This window comes from Neoarius graeffei, chromosome 10 (assembly GCF_027579695.1).
Source record: "Neoarius graeffei isolate fNeoGra1 chromosome 10, fNeoGra1.pri, whole genome shotgun sequence".
NCBI classification, from domain to species: Eukaryota; Metazoa; Chordata; class Actinopteri; order Siluriformes; family Ariidae; genus Neoarius; species Neoarius graeffei.
Window position 1 is genome coordinate 91469434 of NC_083578.1, and position 16348 is coordinate 91485781.

The 16348-nt window shown below is 40.3% G+C and overlaps 1 protein-coding gene across 1 annotated transcript in view; it reads left to right on the top strand.

The window, feature by feature from the left end:
- The window catches only part of LOC132893569 (collagen alpha-2(IX) chain-like), a 33883-nt gene that overhangs the window by 11301 nt on the left and 6234 nt on the right, over nucleotides 1-16348 (top strand). Inside the window, exons 3-18 of the mRNA XM_060932763.1 lie at nucleotides 2681-2765; nucleotides 2848-2979; nucleotides 3497-3550; nucleotides 4007-4060; nucleotides 6039-6146; nucleotides 7086-7139; nucleotides 8652-8705; nucleotides 9683-9727; nucleotides 11360-11413; nucleotides 11501-11545; nucleotides 11623-11687; nucleotides 13240-13293; nucleotides 13406-13450; nucleotides 13549-13602; nucleotides 14248-14284; nucleotides 14408-14461. Of these exons, the coding sequence (XP_060788746.1) occupies nucleotides 2681-2765; nucleotides 2848-2979; nucleotides 3497-3550; nucleotides 4007-4060; nucleotides 6039-6146; nucleotides 7086-7139; nucleotides 8652-8705; nucleotides 9683-9727; nucleotides 11360-11413; nucleotides 11501-11545; nucleotides 11623-11687; nucleotides 13240-13293; nucleotides 13406-13450; nucleotides 13549-13602; nucleotides 14248-14284; nucleotides 14408-14461 (994 nt within the window). The remainder of the gene's footprint in view (nucleotides 1-2680; nucleotides 2766-2847; nucleotides 2980-3496; nucleotides 3551-4006; nucleotides 4061-6038; nucleotides 6147-7085; nucleotides 7140-8651; nucleotides 8706-9682; nucleotides 9728-11359; nucleotides 11414-11500; nucleotides 11546-11622; nucleotides 11688-13239; nucleotides 13294-13405; nucleotides 13451-13548; nucleotides 13603-14247; nucleotides 14285-14407; nucleotides 14462-16348) is intronic.

A 16348-nucleotide genomic window follows, 5' to 3' on the forward strand; every position in this document is an offset into this window, starting at 1 on the left:
ATGTTAAATGAGCAACGAGCTCACTGCAGTCCACAGCTGGGAGCGCAGGCATCACCCACAGCGAACCAAAGCCTGGAGGGAACCGACGCCCAAAACTGGGTCTGGAGCTACACCACAACCGGCGGACAAAACACTCAAACAAACATCAAACCACACAAACACAGAAAAAAATAAATAAAATTAAAATAGAAAAAGAAATAAAATAAAATAAAAAAAGCTCTGGTGAGAAGCGGCAGCCAGAATGCGCACGACGTACTCTCAACCGGAAACAGAAACGAAAAAAAAAAAGATATCCAAAAGACTTGATATGTAATATTGGATCATTTTCCTCAATAAATAAATGACCAAGTATAATAATTTTTATCTCATTTGTTTAACTGGGTTCTCTTTATCTACTTTTAGGACTTGTGTGAAAATCTGATGATGTTTTAGGTCATATTTATGCAGAAATATAGAAAATTCTAAAGGGTTCACAAACTTTCAAGCACCACTGTAGAGACAAACCATTCACACCTATGGTCAATTTAGAGCCACCAATTATCTTAACCTGCATGTCTTTGGACTGTGGGGGAAAACGAAGCATCCAGAAGAAACCCACACAGACAGAACATGCAAACTCCACACAGAAAGGCCCCCGTCAGCCACTGGGCTCGAACCCAGAACCTTCTTGCTGTAAGGCGACAGTGATAACCACTACACCACCGTGCTGCCTTTGTGTCATACCTTGTATGATTAAATTCTCTATCAATGGGCTCCGCGTAGGATGTCTGGTGACTCGGGGTCTCATTTGAAAATAAAAAGAAAGAAAACAATGCACAGTGAACCTGTTGGTTCCTTACCATCACTTTCCACTTTCTTGCAACAGCCATCACAGCTATCAAGCCAACATGATGTCATGCGTGCATACAACAGCGTTCCTACAGTTCACACTGATATTATACCATGAGCCATTCCATCGAATCAGTGCCATTTCCGTCCCTAGAAAATTATGTATAAATGCACATAAAAATGTACTTTAAAATACATTTCCTTATTACGCAGAATGTCCTGCACATTGATCTGATTTCAAATTTAAGATATATAATTGTAAGGATTAATAAAAACTACCTAAAACGCTGAAAAATAGCATGTGTTACCTGTCCCTGCACTCTAACTTTATACTTAACTATGAAATATTATGATTAAAATCCTTCAGAAACAGTATTTCTTTTGCACTGTTGTGTGACTCCATATCCTATCCATGGTTTAAATATATTTTTTTCATAAGAAATCCACAATATCTTAGTTAAAATAAACATTTTAGTCGTGTCCCTGGGTTTACACTCAGTCCTGTTACCCAAACATATTACCCCATCTGACAAATTTGGAACATTCCATAAATCACATGCTCAACAGGAAGTTACATCAGTTGTGTCTTCTGAAGGCCACGGGAAGACCAAAAGTTAGTTCTCTCATTTACTTTTCTGTATATTTGATGATTTTTTAACTTTGACTGATAAGGTCAATGTCAACAAACTGTTCTGTTACTTAAATTATTTCTTAGATGATATTTGTTTATTTTAAAAATACAGATTTTTGGTAAATCACTAGAATGTGCCAAGTGTGCTCATGCTATTAGCGATGACGCCATGTGGCTTAATTCCATGTATTAGCTAATCCTAGGCTAAAAACTCAGCCCTGTTACTTTCAGTCCTGTTACTCATATAAAGAGTATGCAGCCATCTTTGACTTCCAAACCTTGTAAAAAAAAAATAAAAAATAACATAGCCTGAGGTTGACCAATACACATTTTGAATAGTTAAATATGTGTGTTATTGTAATCAGTGTTGAAAAGATATAACAAATTAAGTTTAATTTGGGAGTGGTACAACAAGCAAATGGCACCCGTTCGGTGGAACGTCCCCCATATGGATGAGTAGCATTAAGGTCTGAAGATGTGCACAAGCAACAATCCAAATGATTGTAGGATACATGTGGCAGCCATCTTGTGTACTCGTAGCTAAAAGCATGTATAATTAACATTTTACTCTGGGTTTGGTTTTATGAATCAGCAAGAAGCTTCCGGGTTTTCCGTTTGTCCTCCATGGGAATATTTTCCGATCCAGGTAAAGATGTTTTTTTTTAAATACTGGTAGAAAAGCCATTTTAGCTACCGTTAGTACAGCAGGCTACCAGTCCAGCAATATGACATAATTATGATGTTTTAAGATACTTGTGGCACCAAAGGAACTTGAATACGGTCTGATTGTTGATCTTGGTGAAAATCTTCCTCTTTTCCTCCTCACAGGAGCTGTGAAATGTTCACTCATTTGCTCATTCGAGTTCCACAGTGTCTCACGTCCTGTGAGGGGAAATTGATTTTGTCAGGATTTCATTGAATTAAATGTGAAAAGCGAGGAGAGGCGGGCCGTTTAGTTCCGCCGAGAGAGCTTTATAAATGAGCGCAGACTCTCTGAGAGACACAGAGAGAGAACGATTAGACTGAAAACAGGAAAACGGATTAGAGGAATGATTTAGTGAAGCTGAAAAGAAGAAGATCCGTGTGCTGTGAAACTGACTGTGAGCTCCGGCGCCATCGTGTGGACAGGAAGCATTACTCAGTCACATGTCCATCACATTTATCATTAGTCAAAGGAATCACTTCCGATTTTATTTGGAACGTTTTTGATATTGCTTAAAGGGTGTCTGGTCTCACCACTCTGTTGTCACAGGGACATCGGGGTCCTCCGGGTCTGCCCGGACTTCCAGGACCAAAAGGAGAAAAGGTACACAATGTTTACATCCTTTAAATCTTTATTCTATTCTCAAATCAATAACCTTTTGGATTTCTCTCCTCATTTCCCACAGGGCTTTGCAGGAATGATGGGTCGGATAGGACGTGCAGGTTTCCGAGGGCCGACCGGTCCTCCTGGCATTCCTGCCATCATCGTATGGACGACATCAGAGGAGGAATGGCACGAATTTAAGGTGAAGGTTATGGTTCGTTACAGTGACGTTACATAATCGTTTGAATAACAGAGCAGTGTAGCAGCAAGAAATCTTTTCTTATCCACCAACAGAAGAGTAAACTCTACAAAAAGCTCATGGTGTCATGGCCGGTAAGTACGTATGACTGGATTTATTTTATTAAAGGAGTCACAATGTAGAAAACAGAACAGATAACAAGTAAGATGTGTCGTTCTAATGTGTTGTATTCACCACTGACAAATTGTTGTGGTTTGAAAGAGAAATAACACACTTCAGGACATGAGGTTATAGGAAAATAATCAATGATGGGGTGGTGAGATGAGGCGGAGTTACTCTTTCCACCCTGAAGTAATTAGTTTTCTATAACAGCACGTCCCCAGGTGTTTTATTCCTGTAATAATGATTATAAATGTCAAAATCTTTGTAAACTCTTACACTTACTCCTGCGCTTTACGACTTTCTGAATGAGTGATAATGTTATTCGTTATTTATGAATTCCTCCTAAACTAATCACATTGTGTTTCTTTAGAGACAGAAAGGACGACGAGGACCACTGGGGCGACCAGGAGATCCCGGTCCACCTGTAAGTGACCCCCAAATTTTGATAAACAGAAATATTTCACATTAGACAATAAAAAGAAGGGTCCACACTAACAAATTCACTCTTTAGCCTGATGTCGCAAGTTACAAAAACAAACAAACAAGTCTTTACTTCAAAGAACAGAAAAGCAACAATGCTCTAAAGACACAGGTGATCTCTTCTACAGAAAGAGCTGATCAACAAACACACACTTTCACAAAAATACATAACACTGAAGAAGAAGAAGAGGAAGAGGAAGAAGAAGAAGAAGAAATGTGTTTAGATTTCTGTTGTCTTTAAGATAACATTCTTCTTTTCCTCTTCTTTTGTATTTGATGTGGTATTCCTCAGGGATCCATTTTAGGACCGCTCTTATTTTTGGTTTTTTTTGCTTGTTTGTTTATAATATAACTACATTCACATTCTCTGACTGTTGGTTTGTGTTGTTTTTGTCTTTAGGGCCGTCTAGGAGTTCCAGGGAAACAGGGCAAGAAAGGAGTCACAGGGCTGATTGTAGGCAACACTGAGCACCAGACTGAACACACTGCTAAGCCCGAACCCTGAACCCCTAACCCAAACACAGCTCAGTGGCCCAACTAATCCCTAAACCTCACGAGCCATCTTACCACTAAGACCTTACATCATAGAACTAAATATTTAGAAAGCTGAATATCTAATTTTTTTCCTCCATATCTGCTGCTGACGGAGCGTAAAGGCATGGTTATGTAACCACGATAGCTGCTCAGTGTTAAGTGAAAGCACCAAGAGTAAGAGTTTGAGCCCTGTATGTTCAAGCGCACTTATTCAGGATCTTGAGTTCCTGGTAACATCCTAATCGAGCTTAGCCCCACCCACTGGAAAAGCACCTGACTAGGTAGGCTGAACTGAAACACAAATGGATAACATTAATTATGGTTACCATTAACATCATTAATTCACAATCACAGAGGGAATCGAGAGCTGAAGTCAGGAATCAGATCAAATTCAGGATCAGAATCAGGTTCATCATCAGAAAACTCATCATCAGAAAACAAATTTAATTCCTAATACTAACTCTGATTACTAAACCTAATTTTGCACACAAACATTGATCAGATTTCCATCTTGACTGGATTTACAGTTTCGTATCTAACGTGACAGAAACAGTGACGCCCCCGTACAGTCTGTGTGTTCAGACTGCATGTGCGTTTGCTCTCGGGTCTTGATAATCTTTCTTGATAAAATCTGTTATTTTGGGGAGAGGACATGAGGCCGTGATGAATCTCCTGAACGGGAGACGAGACTTTAGATGAGTCAGTTAAACGTTCTCAGTTTCTCTTGCATGGACAAATCCAATCTCACGCCACTGAAATCCGTCCAGAGTCAAATTACAGCAGCTTCAAATGACTTCAGGTTCTCAGTAGTCTGGAAAACACTCTAATAATCATCGATTTAGTTTTTTATTTACACCGACCATCGCAGACTGAGGAAAAAAAAAACCCGAAGCAGGTTAACTCTTGAAACAATTTGGTGTAGAAAATTTTATTTTAAACTGGATCTTAATGCAGAGATCCATGACTTAACTGTGAATTATATATCCACTCACTTCACAGTTTAGTATTAAATAAATCTGGTTTTGTTTGGATTACATACACTCACTGGCCACTTTATTAAGTACATCCACCTGCTGTTTTCTGCAGTTCTGTAATCAGCCGATCCTTCGACAGCAGCACGACGCATCAAATCCCACAGATACAAATCAAGAGCTTCAGTTAATGTTCAAACATCAGAACGGGAAAAACTGATCTCAAAGTGTGACTTTCTCTCACTGTGGTCTGGGTGTTGGTTTGATCCAGATGGACTGGTTTGAGTATTTCAGAAGCTGCTGATCTCCTGGGGTTTTCACACACAACAGTCTCTAGAGTTTACACAGAACGGTGCAGAAAACAAAAAACACTGAGTGAGTGAGCGACAGTTCTGTGGGTGGAAACAAACGCCTTGTTGATAAGAGAGGGTCAGAGGGAAATGGATAGATCGGGTCGAGCTTTTTTGCCAGGAAGGATATAGTAACTCATATAATCACTCTTTACAACTGTGGTGAGCAGAAAAGCATCTCAGCATGCAACAGCAGAAGAACACATTAGGTTCCACTCTTACAGCCAAGAACAGGGATCTTAGAATCAACAACAAGTTCCTATTAAAGTGGAGTGCTCCGGGGATCATACCAACTCTTATAACAAACAAACACAGGTATAAACCTTTGAGAGTTACTCATTTAAAGCAATAGTTTGGCAAAAAACATTTACAAAATGTTCCCATTTATCCCCAAATGTATTCAATCAGCTGAAACCTTTGTGTTTGGTGTGAAGTTTTTTTTTTTTTTAAGTTTTGTACTGAAACCGCAAGGCTAACATCATTAACACGTAACACAGCTTTACAGATTAACACTTAGCGCTGCTATTATGGAGCAGTAACTGATGGTTTAGTGTTTTATACATACTGTACGTCTCAGGGGAGAGCAGGGCCACCTGGGATACCTGGACCTCCTGGAAGACCAGGCCAAGATGGTACACCAGGAAAAGATGGCGAACCAGGACAACCGGGACCACAAGGGGAAAAAGTACGCAACTTAAATAAATAGTGTCTAATATTTTATCTTGCACCACGTTTACACCTGGATGTTTCAGGTGAGGATGAGGATTCTACCTGGATGGAGATGAACATGGAACTGCAACTGCTGCATTTAAAAGAGCAGTTTGTAATGTTCAGAGCCCCCTGGTGGCTGGAAGGTGAATTGTAATTTCAATAAAAACACTGACAAGCTTTTCTCATCGCCCCGCCTGAAACCACGCCCCTAATACTGAGCTGTCTACACTTTCCTCAGCACAGCAGCCGGAAGTCACTGATTTTCAACGAGGTCTCAGAATTTAGAGTGACACACATCAAGTGATCATGATACAAAGTGGGCGGGGCAAGCAATGCCAAGGAGTTAAACAGAGATTAGCTTTGTGCTAAAGTGGGAGGCAAAGTGATGTGGGGATTAGTAACAGGAGAGTGAGGGATGATGGTGCTGCTTTTCCTCCATCCTATAAATTGTCGCAGATACTGAAGCCATTGCTGATCTTCAGTCTGCTGCGACCAGCGACATGTAATATTCTAATATCGAGAAGAATTAATTAATAAAATGTCGGTTTAAATGCTAAGAAAGAAAAAGCTGAGAGGTAAAGATGAAAAAAATAAATAGAAACACACTAGTTAACACGTTAGCATTTTCCTCTAACGGCACGTTTTATTCCTTGTATCAACAGTTAAACAGCAACATTGTCATACATTTTATACATTTTATACATTTATACTTACAGTTAATATTGTGGAATGCTGGTGAAGCGGTTTATTCCTGTTGCCACTTATGTTATAGCAGCTATAAACAGTCGTTCCCTCACCAGCCTCACTTTATTCTCTCCTGAAGACAAAAAAATTAAAACACAGCTCATCAAATTCCTGAGAAACACTGGAATAAAAGTTCAACGTGTGTGTGTGTGTGTGTGTGTGTGTGTAGGGTCCACAGGGATACAGAGGAGAACGAGGCAGTAAAGGGGAGCCCGGTGAGTGGGTAAGAGCCTCCAGGGTTTCTTTATGGATCACAGTAATCATTTTTGTGCTTGTACCTGATTATTAAATATAAACATTACAGATACATCGGTACCATTTGTCCAGACCCGGTCCGAGCTGTTCACACAGAGCAGTATCAGCGAGTGTGGCCATTAAAAAGTGAGTGCAAGGTGCTGTGAATTACCCATTGTCAGTAACAGTGCAGAAAATCTAGGTTCAGAGAGGCATTTAAACATGGCCGCTCCAGACTACAATTCCCAAACACTACAGCGCCCGCCTCTCCGGAATTCTAGATGTGCACCTGTTCCGCATTTAAAGACTAATTAAGATGCTACTTAAACTCAGCAGACGCTCCCCTCCATGTGATGTATTGTTCTGTATCTTAGAACCTGATCAGACCCAGCCTTATCCTGACTCTGCCTGACTCTTAGTGTTTTTGAACCTCGGTCACGTTTATTTACTTACTCGACTACTCGCCTGCCCTCTGATATCCTATGTGCTGATCAACCGACCCACGCCTGACCCTGACTTCATTTAATGCTTGAAGATTTGGATCTAGACACCTGTTTGTGACACACCCACTCTCCCCTGCACCTGCATCCGTAAGTGCCTGCATTCTGACACCAATAAACTGCTGACCAAAGTGCAGGACCTGGTCAAAGGAAGTGCACGTGTCTCAGTGCTCGCTGAACTGAAGTGCTCAACAGTTTCTAAGCACGTCGCTATAATTCACAGCATCTTGCGTTCATTTTAGTGACCACACTCGCTCATATCATGAGTATCCGTGTCCTTTACACTCCTGTGAAGATGTTTCATCAGGTCAGCTGTGTTGTAGTAAGATGTGGTCATTTGTCATCTTGGTATTTTGAGTGTGAACTCTGCTTTGCCCAGGGCGGCACGGTGGTGTAGTGGTTAGCTCTGTCGCCTCACAGCAAGAAGGTCCTGGGTTCGAGCCCCGGGGCCGGCGAGGGCCTTTCTGTGTGGAGTTTGCATGTTCTCCCTGTGTCCGCGTGGGTTTCCTCCGGGTGCTCCGGTTTCCCCCACAGTCCAAAGACATGCAGGTTAGGTTAACTGGTGACTCTAAATTGAGCGTAGGTGTGAATGTGAGTGTGAATGGTTGTCTGTGTCTATGTGTCAGCCCTGTGATGACCTGGCGACTTGTCCAGGGTGAACCCCGCCTTTCGCCCGTAGTCAGCTGGGATAGGCTCCAGCTCGCCTGCGACCCTGTAGAACAGGATAAAGCGGCTACAGATAATGAGATGAGATGAGACTCTGCTTTGCCCACACCATTAATCGTGCAATACATCAGGATTGCTGCCTATTCATGTCATCTGGTCAAAGTGCGCTAGGATTATGTTACGAGTCATACCTGGTATCGGAGCATGTTTAACAAGTGAATGAGTCGATCACTACCAGCGTGGATATCGATGAATCTGTAGTTAATATTAAACATAGACTTCCTGTTGAAATGTTCAGAGTTTGAAATCTAAAACGAGGTATTTCTGGATCTCAGGGTTACACTGGAGAACCGGGACCTCGGGGTGAGAAAGGCAGGAATGGGGAGAAGGTAAGAGCACGTCCTGGTTAACATCTACATCATCATACTGGGATAACCTACACTGTAAAAAAAGAATAGTTGAGAATACTTGAAATTTCAAGGCAACAGTCTGCATTAAGAATTTTATGTTTTGCCAATGATGTGCCCATGATAATCCAAACTATGATAAAACTGTTATCTTTATTAAGAATTCTTAATTAAGTCAATTTTCAATTCCTCATTCTGCCAACATAGATTTCTCTTTTTGCTGAACAGTGGCATTCACAGTAGTGCAAAAAGGCAATTGAGGTTATCAGACTTTTTGGGGGGCTTTTTTCACCTTTATTTGGATAGGACAGTGTAGAGACAGGAAATGAGCGGGAGAGAGGGACGGGGAGGGATCGGGAAATGACCTCGGGTCGGAATCGAACCCAGGTCCCCGGATTTATGGTATGGCGCCTTATCCACCTGAGCCACGACGCCATACCCACGATGTGGGTTTTAAAAACTTTATTTCAATATTGAAGTTTTGTAATTGTGTAGAACAATGAAAAAAGGCATGTATAGTTTAATGATAAATTGTGATAACCTCAGGGGCGTCGTGGCTCAGGTGGATAAGGCGCCATACCATAAATCCGGGGACCCGGGTTCGGTTCCGACCCGAGGTCATTTCCCGATCCTTCCCCGTCTCTCCTGCTCATTTCCTGTCTCTACGCTGTCCTATCCAAATAGAGGTGAAAAAAGCCCCAAAAAAATCTAAAAAAATTGTGATAACCTCAATTGCCTTTTTGCACTACTGTGAATGCCACTGTTCAGCAAAAAGAGAAATCTATGTTGGCAGAATGAGGAATTGAAAATTGACTTAATTAAGAATTCTTAATAAAGATAACAGTTTTATCATAGTTTGGATTATCATGGGCATACATCGTTGGCAAAACATAAAATTCTTAATGCAGACGGTTGCCTTGAAATTTCAAGTATTCTCAACTATTTTTGTTTGTTTACAGGGAATTAAAGGAGAAGTCAGCCTGATCGGAATAACTGGTTATACTGTAAGTGAATACATTTGAGTTCAATTACAGAATAGATAACATACCATACCATAACATCATGCACACGTTTGCTTCTTTCATCAAGCACAAGTTTACATAAATATCATCAGTGAGTTTTGAACCAAAAACCCTTAAATGATCTGACCTTACATGTACATCAAAACAATCGAATGAAACCATCAGACGTTTGTTACTCCGTATGAAACGGTTTTGAGTGCAGCTTGGAAAATCTGAATGAATTAATTACAAAACATCTTTGGATGTTCAGATATATGTTACGTACCTGTGGAGAAGTTTGCGCTGAACGATTGCATGTTTAAACGTGTTCTTATCGGTGGTGGTGGTGTCATGTTTTCAGGTCATCTGTCCATCCGCATGTCCGTCTGAAATTCTCGTTATCGTGATATCTGAAGAGCGAGAGGTTGAACATGTCGGATTTATAGAGAATGATGACTGTAATCAGCAGGTGAACTGATTAGATTTTGGAATCAAGCCAAAGAGGGTCAAGGTCAAATGTCTGAAACTGTTTTTCTTCAATATCTTCCTTGATGTTTATGAGACAGTAATGCTACTTACATATTCATGTCCAAGAGCTCGGGGCCCATTTTTGGTGAGCTACGATTCTTGATATCGGTCTGTCTGAAATTCAGGTTTTCTTGTTAGCACAGTGTCTCAAGAACAAATGCTTGAAGGTCACAACAACATCAAATGTCTGAAATTATTTGTCTTTAATATCTTTCTTCATGGGCTGCACGGTGGTGTAGTGGTTAGCGCTGTCGCCTCACAGCAAGAAGGTCCGGGTTCGAGCCCCGTGGCCGGCGAGGGCCTTTCTGTGTGGAGTTTGCATGTTCTCCCCGTGTCCGCGTGGGTTTCCTCCGGGTGCTCCGGTTTCCCCCACAGTCCAAAGACATGCAGGTTAGGTTAACTGGTGACTCTAAATTGAGCGTAGGTGTGAATGTGAGTGTGAATGGTTGTCTGTGTCTATGTGTCAGCCCTGTGATGACCTGGCGACTTGTCCAGGGTGAACCCCGCCTTTCACCCGTAGTCAGCTGGGATAGGATCCAGCTCGCCTGCGACCCTGTAGAAGGATAAAGTGGCTACAGATAATGAGATGAGATCTTTCTTCATCATGAAGTATATGTAAAGGGTATTTCAAGTGTATGAATGAGTAACATGGAGGGATAGACGTGTTGGAGGTGATGGTGTCCTCGTCCATGCTGTTAGCGTCGAGTTTGACTTTTTTTTTCTTTTTTTTTCCACATAATGTTGTGATGTAGAAACACTGATTCCTGTGGTACTGTTACTGTGGTTGAACTGTAATTCTATGACTACAGTTAAAAGTATAATGTCTTTATGAGCTCGATTATCTGAATACAGGCACAAATATTAGCATGACCATCTTTTCTGTCACTGCTGCCACCTTCCGCTGCTCTGAACAGTCCGACAGCCTCTGAAGCAGGAGTCGGTATGATTATAACAGGTGTAACGGGTGTCCCGCAGCCACATCCGCGTGTTCTCACGAACTGACAATGAAAACTAGTGTGTTACAATTGTACTGATGGAGAAGGGAGGGGATTTAATGATGTTTGTAATGCTGAACAAGTTTTAAATAAATAAAACTGCACTGTTTAGGGGCCACCTGGACCTCGGGGACAGCGGGGGATTATGGGAGCACCTGGTCCTCCTGTAGGTCACATTATTTTAAACCTATTTTACATCACTTGTTATTGTTATTTAAGATTTTTGCCTCCTAAACCCTGCTGTGTTGTTTAGGGAGAACCTGGATGGTCCGGCTTTACAGGAGCTCCAGGTCCAACAGTACGTCATAAATCCTATTTACTGTACACTCGTCTTTCTCTTTCACTCTTTAATAAAATGTCGATGACGTTCTGCAGGGTCGTATGGGACCAAGAGGGGCAAAAGGATTGAGCGGAGTTAAAGGACCTCCTGTAAGAGTGATGTGTTCACTGCTGAAAAAATAAGGCAAAAAAAAAATATCTAACTATATTAAAGGGTTAAAGTTGATGGTCTGTGTTCAGGGTCAGCCTGGTGAGATCGGAGGGAGAGGAGGAGTCGGGAAACCTGTGAGTCTCACACACACTTTACTGGGGAAAAAATTAATTAAACAATTTTTGGATTTTTGTGACAAAATACTAGTTTGATGGAATTTTTGAAAAAAAAAAGAGAGAGAGAACTTCAGGAGAGTTAAAACCAGCTTTAAGTGTCACAAACTCAAGATTAAACTTTAACAATTTGATTTCTGATTGTGGAATGTGGCTTCAGAAAGTTTCTTCAAAATATAATTTGCTGCTGATCGTCATGCAAATACAAAAAAAATAAAAATAAAAAAAGTCTGAAAAAGAACATGAAAAAAATCCAAAAATATGCAAATGCCAATGACAAAACTTACTGAAAAAAAAACTTAAAAAACCTCACAAAACAAATAAATACCCCTCCACAAAACTGATAAATAAAAAATTATTAAATAATTAATGATTATTTGCCAAAGGTGACGTGAATGTCGGTGAATAATAACAGAGTTGAGGTCGAAGTTATTATTCACCGATATTTACTGAGCCTGAGGTGGATAATTGTTTTAGTATAAATACACAGATGATTTTTTTTTAAATTGTTTATTTCAAAAGCCACATGTAAGTGTAATAACTCTGCGGCGCAGACTTGTGTCACTGATCTACGCCGAGTCACATAAAATCCTTTGTGTTGAAATCGATAAAATGAATCCCAGTCCCACCTTCCCTTTGAATAGTTTTAGACCAAACCTCAGAGCATCTTTAGTGCTTTTAGGAACAGCATTTTCTTTCATCATCTGTAATTCTTCCTCACTTACGGTGACGAAGCGATTGGACGCCATTTTGCCGAGTCGCTCGAGGGGATTATTGAGGAATAGTCTGAATCTCTCGACCAATCAGCACTTCCGTATAATACATTTATAAAAATTTCTCCAGTATAGATCCAAATGCTTGCAGCACTGTGTGTAATTATTACAACTCCATTAACCCTCTGTCACAGGACACTGGTGTTCCGTTCTACCAGCAGAACAGAAACTGATTTATTGAACATTTTCAGTCAGTACAAACAAATGAATTATTTTATCAGCGCAAATCTGTTAAAAGGTTCGTCAGGACGCGGTTGGGTTTCTGTGTGTAGATTATTGTGATTGTGTTTAGCTGCTGATCAGCAGGGTGATGGGAGGGGAGCACGCCACCTGCTGGCCAAACAACTCACTTTTCCATAATAACACGAGTACAGAGATAACACAGAGCACAACTAAAGCTTTTATGATATGAACAAAAGAAAAAAACAAAAACCCCACAATGACCACAATACAGTTATAAAACTCAGACCTTGTAGTTTAGGTAAGAAAGAAAAGAAATAAATGCTTATGAAAAACTAGAAATTCTAAAAGCCGCAAATGTCATATACTGAGCATCTGGTAAAAAGAGTGAATGAATGTTGTATGTTAATAAGATGTTAATAAGATGTGTGTTCAGGGAGATCCAGGTCCGGACGGTGTTAGCGGATTTAGCGGGTATGGTGGACCACAGGTACGATGTGTGTTTATAATTCCTCTCTCACTGTAACCAGGGAAAGTGTGTTCAGCTTTAGATGAATATTTATAAAGTGATTAATGTTGTGTGTGTGTTTTAATGATTTTAGGGTAAACCAGGGCGAGATGGACCTCCAGGTCCTAAAGGAGAGCCTGTATGTTTTCTCTAATAGTGCACAAATTTAACTTTTTATAACTTACTTAATATTATACATGTTTCTATCTATTGTGTTTCTTTTTTTCCCTTCGTTAGGGTCAGACTGGAAATGAAGGAGCCACTGGAGACCCGGGACCACCAGGACCACCAGTAAGACCGCATTCTTTACGAATAACTAACAAAATATTAAATATTTTAATTTCTAATTTAAAGTTTGATTAAAATAGTTTACAGTGAGTTTATTCAGAATAACCAGTTCATTTGACTACATTTCATTACGGTCAAAGAAGGAACATCTCTACAGCCTGATTTATTAAAAAAAAAAAAGCCAGGATGTGTGAATATTCATGAGCAAACACGAATATGGAAATTAGCCAACACCCCATATCATCCCGATTACCCTAATATCATTAACATTAGCTAGTTAGCACACAAGTCAGATGAGTCTCAATTGATATTAACCAAGCCTGTCGTGTTACCATGGTGACCATGCTTTTTTCCTCATAAGGATTAGTTATCATAGCTACTCTGCTCATTAACATTACTCACAGCTGAGCTTTACATCACCACGTTCTAGGCTGATTATTTAACAGCAGTCAAACCTGTCTGAAGATAACATTACCATGGCAACAGCCATCTCATAGTCAGCAAGCTCGCTAGTTTAGCACAGATGTGCTGTTTTATACAGAGGTGTAAATGAGACAACATGGAGTTTCTGTGTAGCTTTGATGTTCTGCCTAATCAACATATTTATTATTAACGTACTGACATGTTACATGAATGTTTTAATTTCAGGGTGCAGCTGGAAAAGCAGGAAAACCAGGACCCTCAGGTGATCCAGTAAGATTATTTCACACCATTCTTTATTTATTTAGCTGTGCAGAATTTACAATATCATTAGAGGGAAAAAAAATGATATTTCGCTCATTTGAACCGCTTTTTTTCATATATTCAGGGTCTGAAAGCTGAGCGAGGAGATAAAGGAGATCCTGGTGAAAAAGGAGAACAAGTGAGTTTATTCTAAATCTAGAGCACCAGTCAAAAGTTTGTGCACCCCATTCTACTCATTCACAGGTTTTTTGCTAAAAAAAGAAAAGTAGCGTTAAACAAAAAATGGTTATTTTTGATTCTTCAGTATATCCAACGTTTACCTTGATGACACTTTGCACACTACTGGCATTCTCTTAACCAGCTTCATGAGGTAGAATGCTTTTCAATTAACAGGTGTGCCTGGTCAAAAGGTAATTAGTGCAATTTCTTGCATTCTTAATGCGTTTGAGATCAAACAGTAAATACAACCCCGATTCCAAAAAAGTTGGGACAAAGTACAAATTATAAATAAAAACAGAATGCAATAATTTACAAATCTCAAAAACTGATATTGTATTCACAATAGAACACAGACAACATATCAAATGTCGAAAGTGAGACATTTTGAAATTTCATGCCAAATATTGGCTCATTTGAAATTTCATGACAGCAACACATCTCAAAAAAGTTGGGACAGGGGCAATAAGAGGCTGGAAAAGTTAAAGGTACAAAAAAGGAACAGCTGGAGGACCAAATTGCAACTCATTAGGTCAATTGGCAATAGGTCATTAACATGACTGGGTATAAAAAGAGCATCTTGGAGTGGCAGCGGCTCTCAGAAGTAAAGATGGGAAGAGGATCACCAATCCCCCTAATTCTGCGCCGACAAATAGTGGAGCAATATCAGAAAGGAGTTCGACAGTGTAAAATTACAAAGAGTTTGAACATATCATCATCTACAGTGCATAATATCATCAAAAGATTCAGAGAATCTGGAAGAATCTCTGTGCGTAAGGGCCAAGGTCGGAAAACCACACTGGGTGCCCATGATCTTCGGGCCCTTAGACGGCACTGCATCACATACAGGCATGCTTCTGTATTGGAAATCACAAAATGGGCTCAGGAATATTTCCAGAGAACATTATCTGTGAACACAATTCACCGTGCCATCCGCCGTTGCCAGCTAAAACTCTATAGTTCAAAGAAGAAGCCGTATCTAAACACGATCCAGAAGCGCAGACGTCTTCTCTGGGCCAAGGCTCATTTAAAATGGACTGTGGCAAAGTGGAAAACTGTTCTGTGGTCAGACGAATCAAAATGTGAAGTTCTTTATGGAAATCAGGGACGCCGTGTCATTCGGACTAAAGAGGAGAAGGACGACCCGAGTTGTTATCAGCGCTCAGTTCAGAAGCCTGCATCTCTGATGGTATGGGGTTGCATTAGTGCGTGTGGCATGGGCAGCTTACACATCTGGAAAGACACCATCAATGCTGAAAGGTATATCCAGGTTCTAGAGCAACATATGCTCCCATCCAGACGACGTCTCTTTCAGGGAAGACCTTGCATTTTCCAACATGACAATGCCAAACCACATACTGCATCAATTACAGCATCATGGCTGCGTAGAAGAAGGGTCCGGGTACTGAACTGGCCAGCCTGCAGTCCAGATCTTTCACCCATAGAAAACATTTGGCGCATCATAAAACGGAAGATACGACAAAAAAGACCTAAGACAGTTGAGCAACTAGAATCCTACATTAGACAAGAATGGGTTAACATTCCTCTCCCTAAACTTGAGCAACTTGTCTCCTCAGTCCCCAGACGTTTACAGACTGTTGTAAAGAGAAAAGGGGATGTCTCACAGTGGGAAACATGGCCTTGTCCCAACTTTTTTGAGATGTGTTGTTGTCATGAAATTTAAAATCACCTAATTTTTCTCTTTAAATGATACATTTTCTCAGTTTAAACATTTGATATGTCATCTATGTTCTATTCTGAATAAAATATGGAATTTTGAAACTTCCACATCATTGCATTCCGTTTTTATTTACAATTTGTACTTTGTCCCAACTTTTTTGGAATCGGG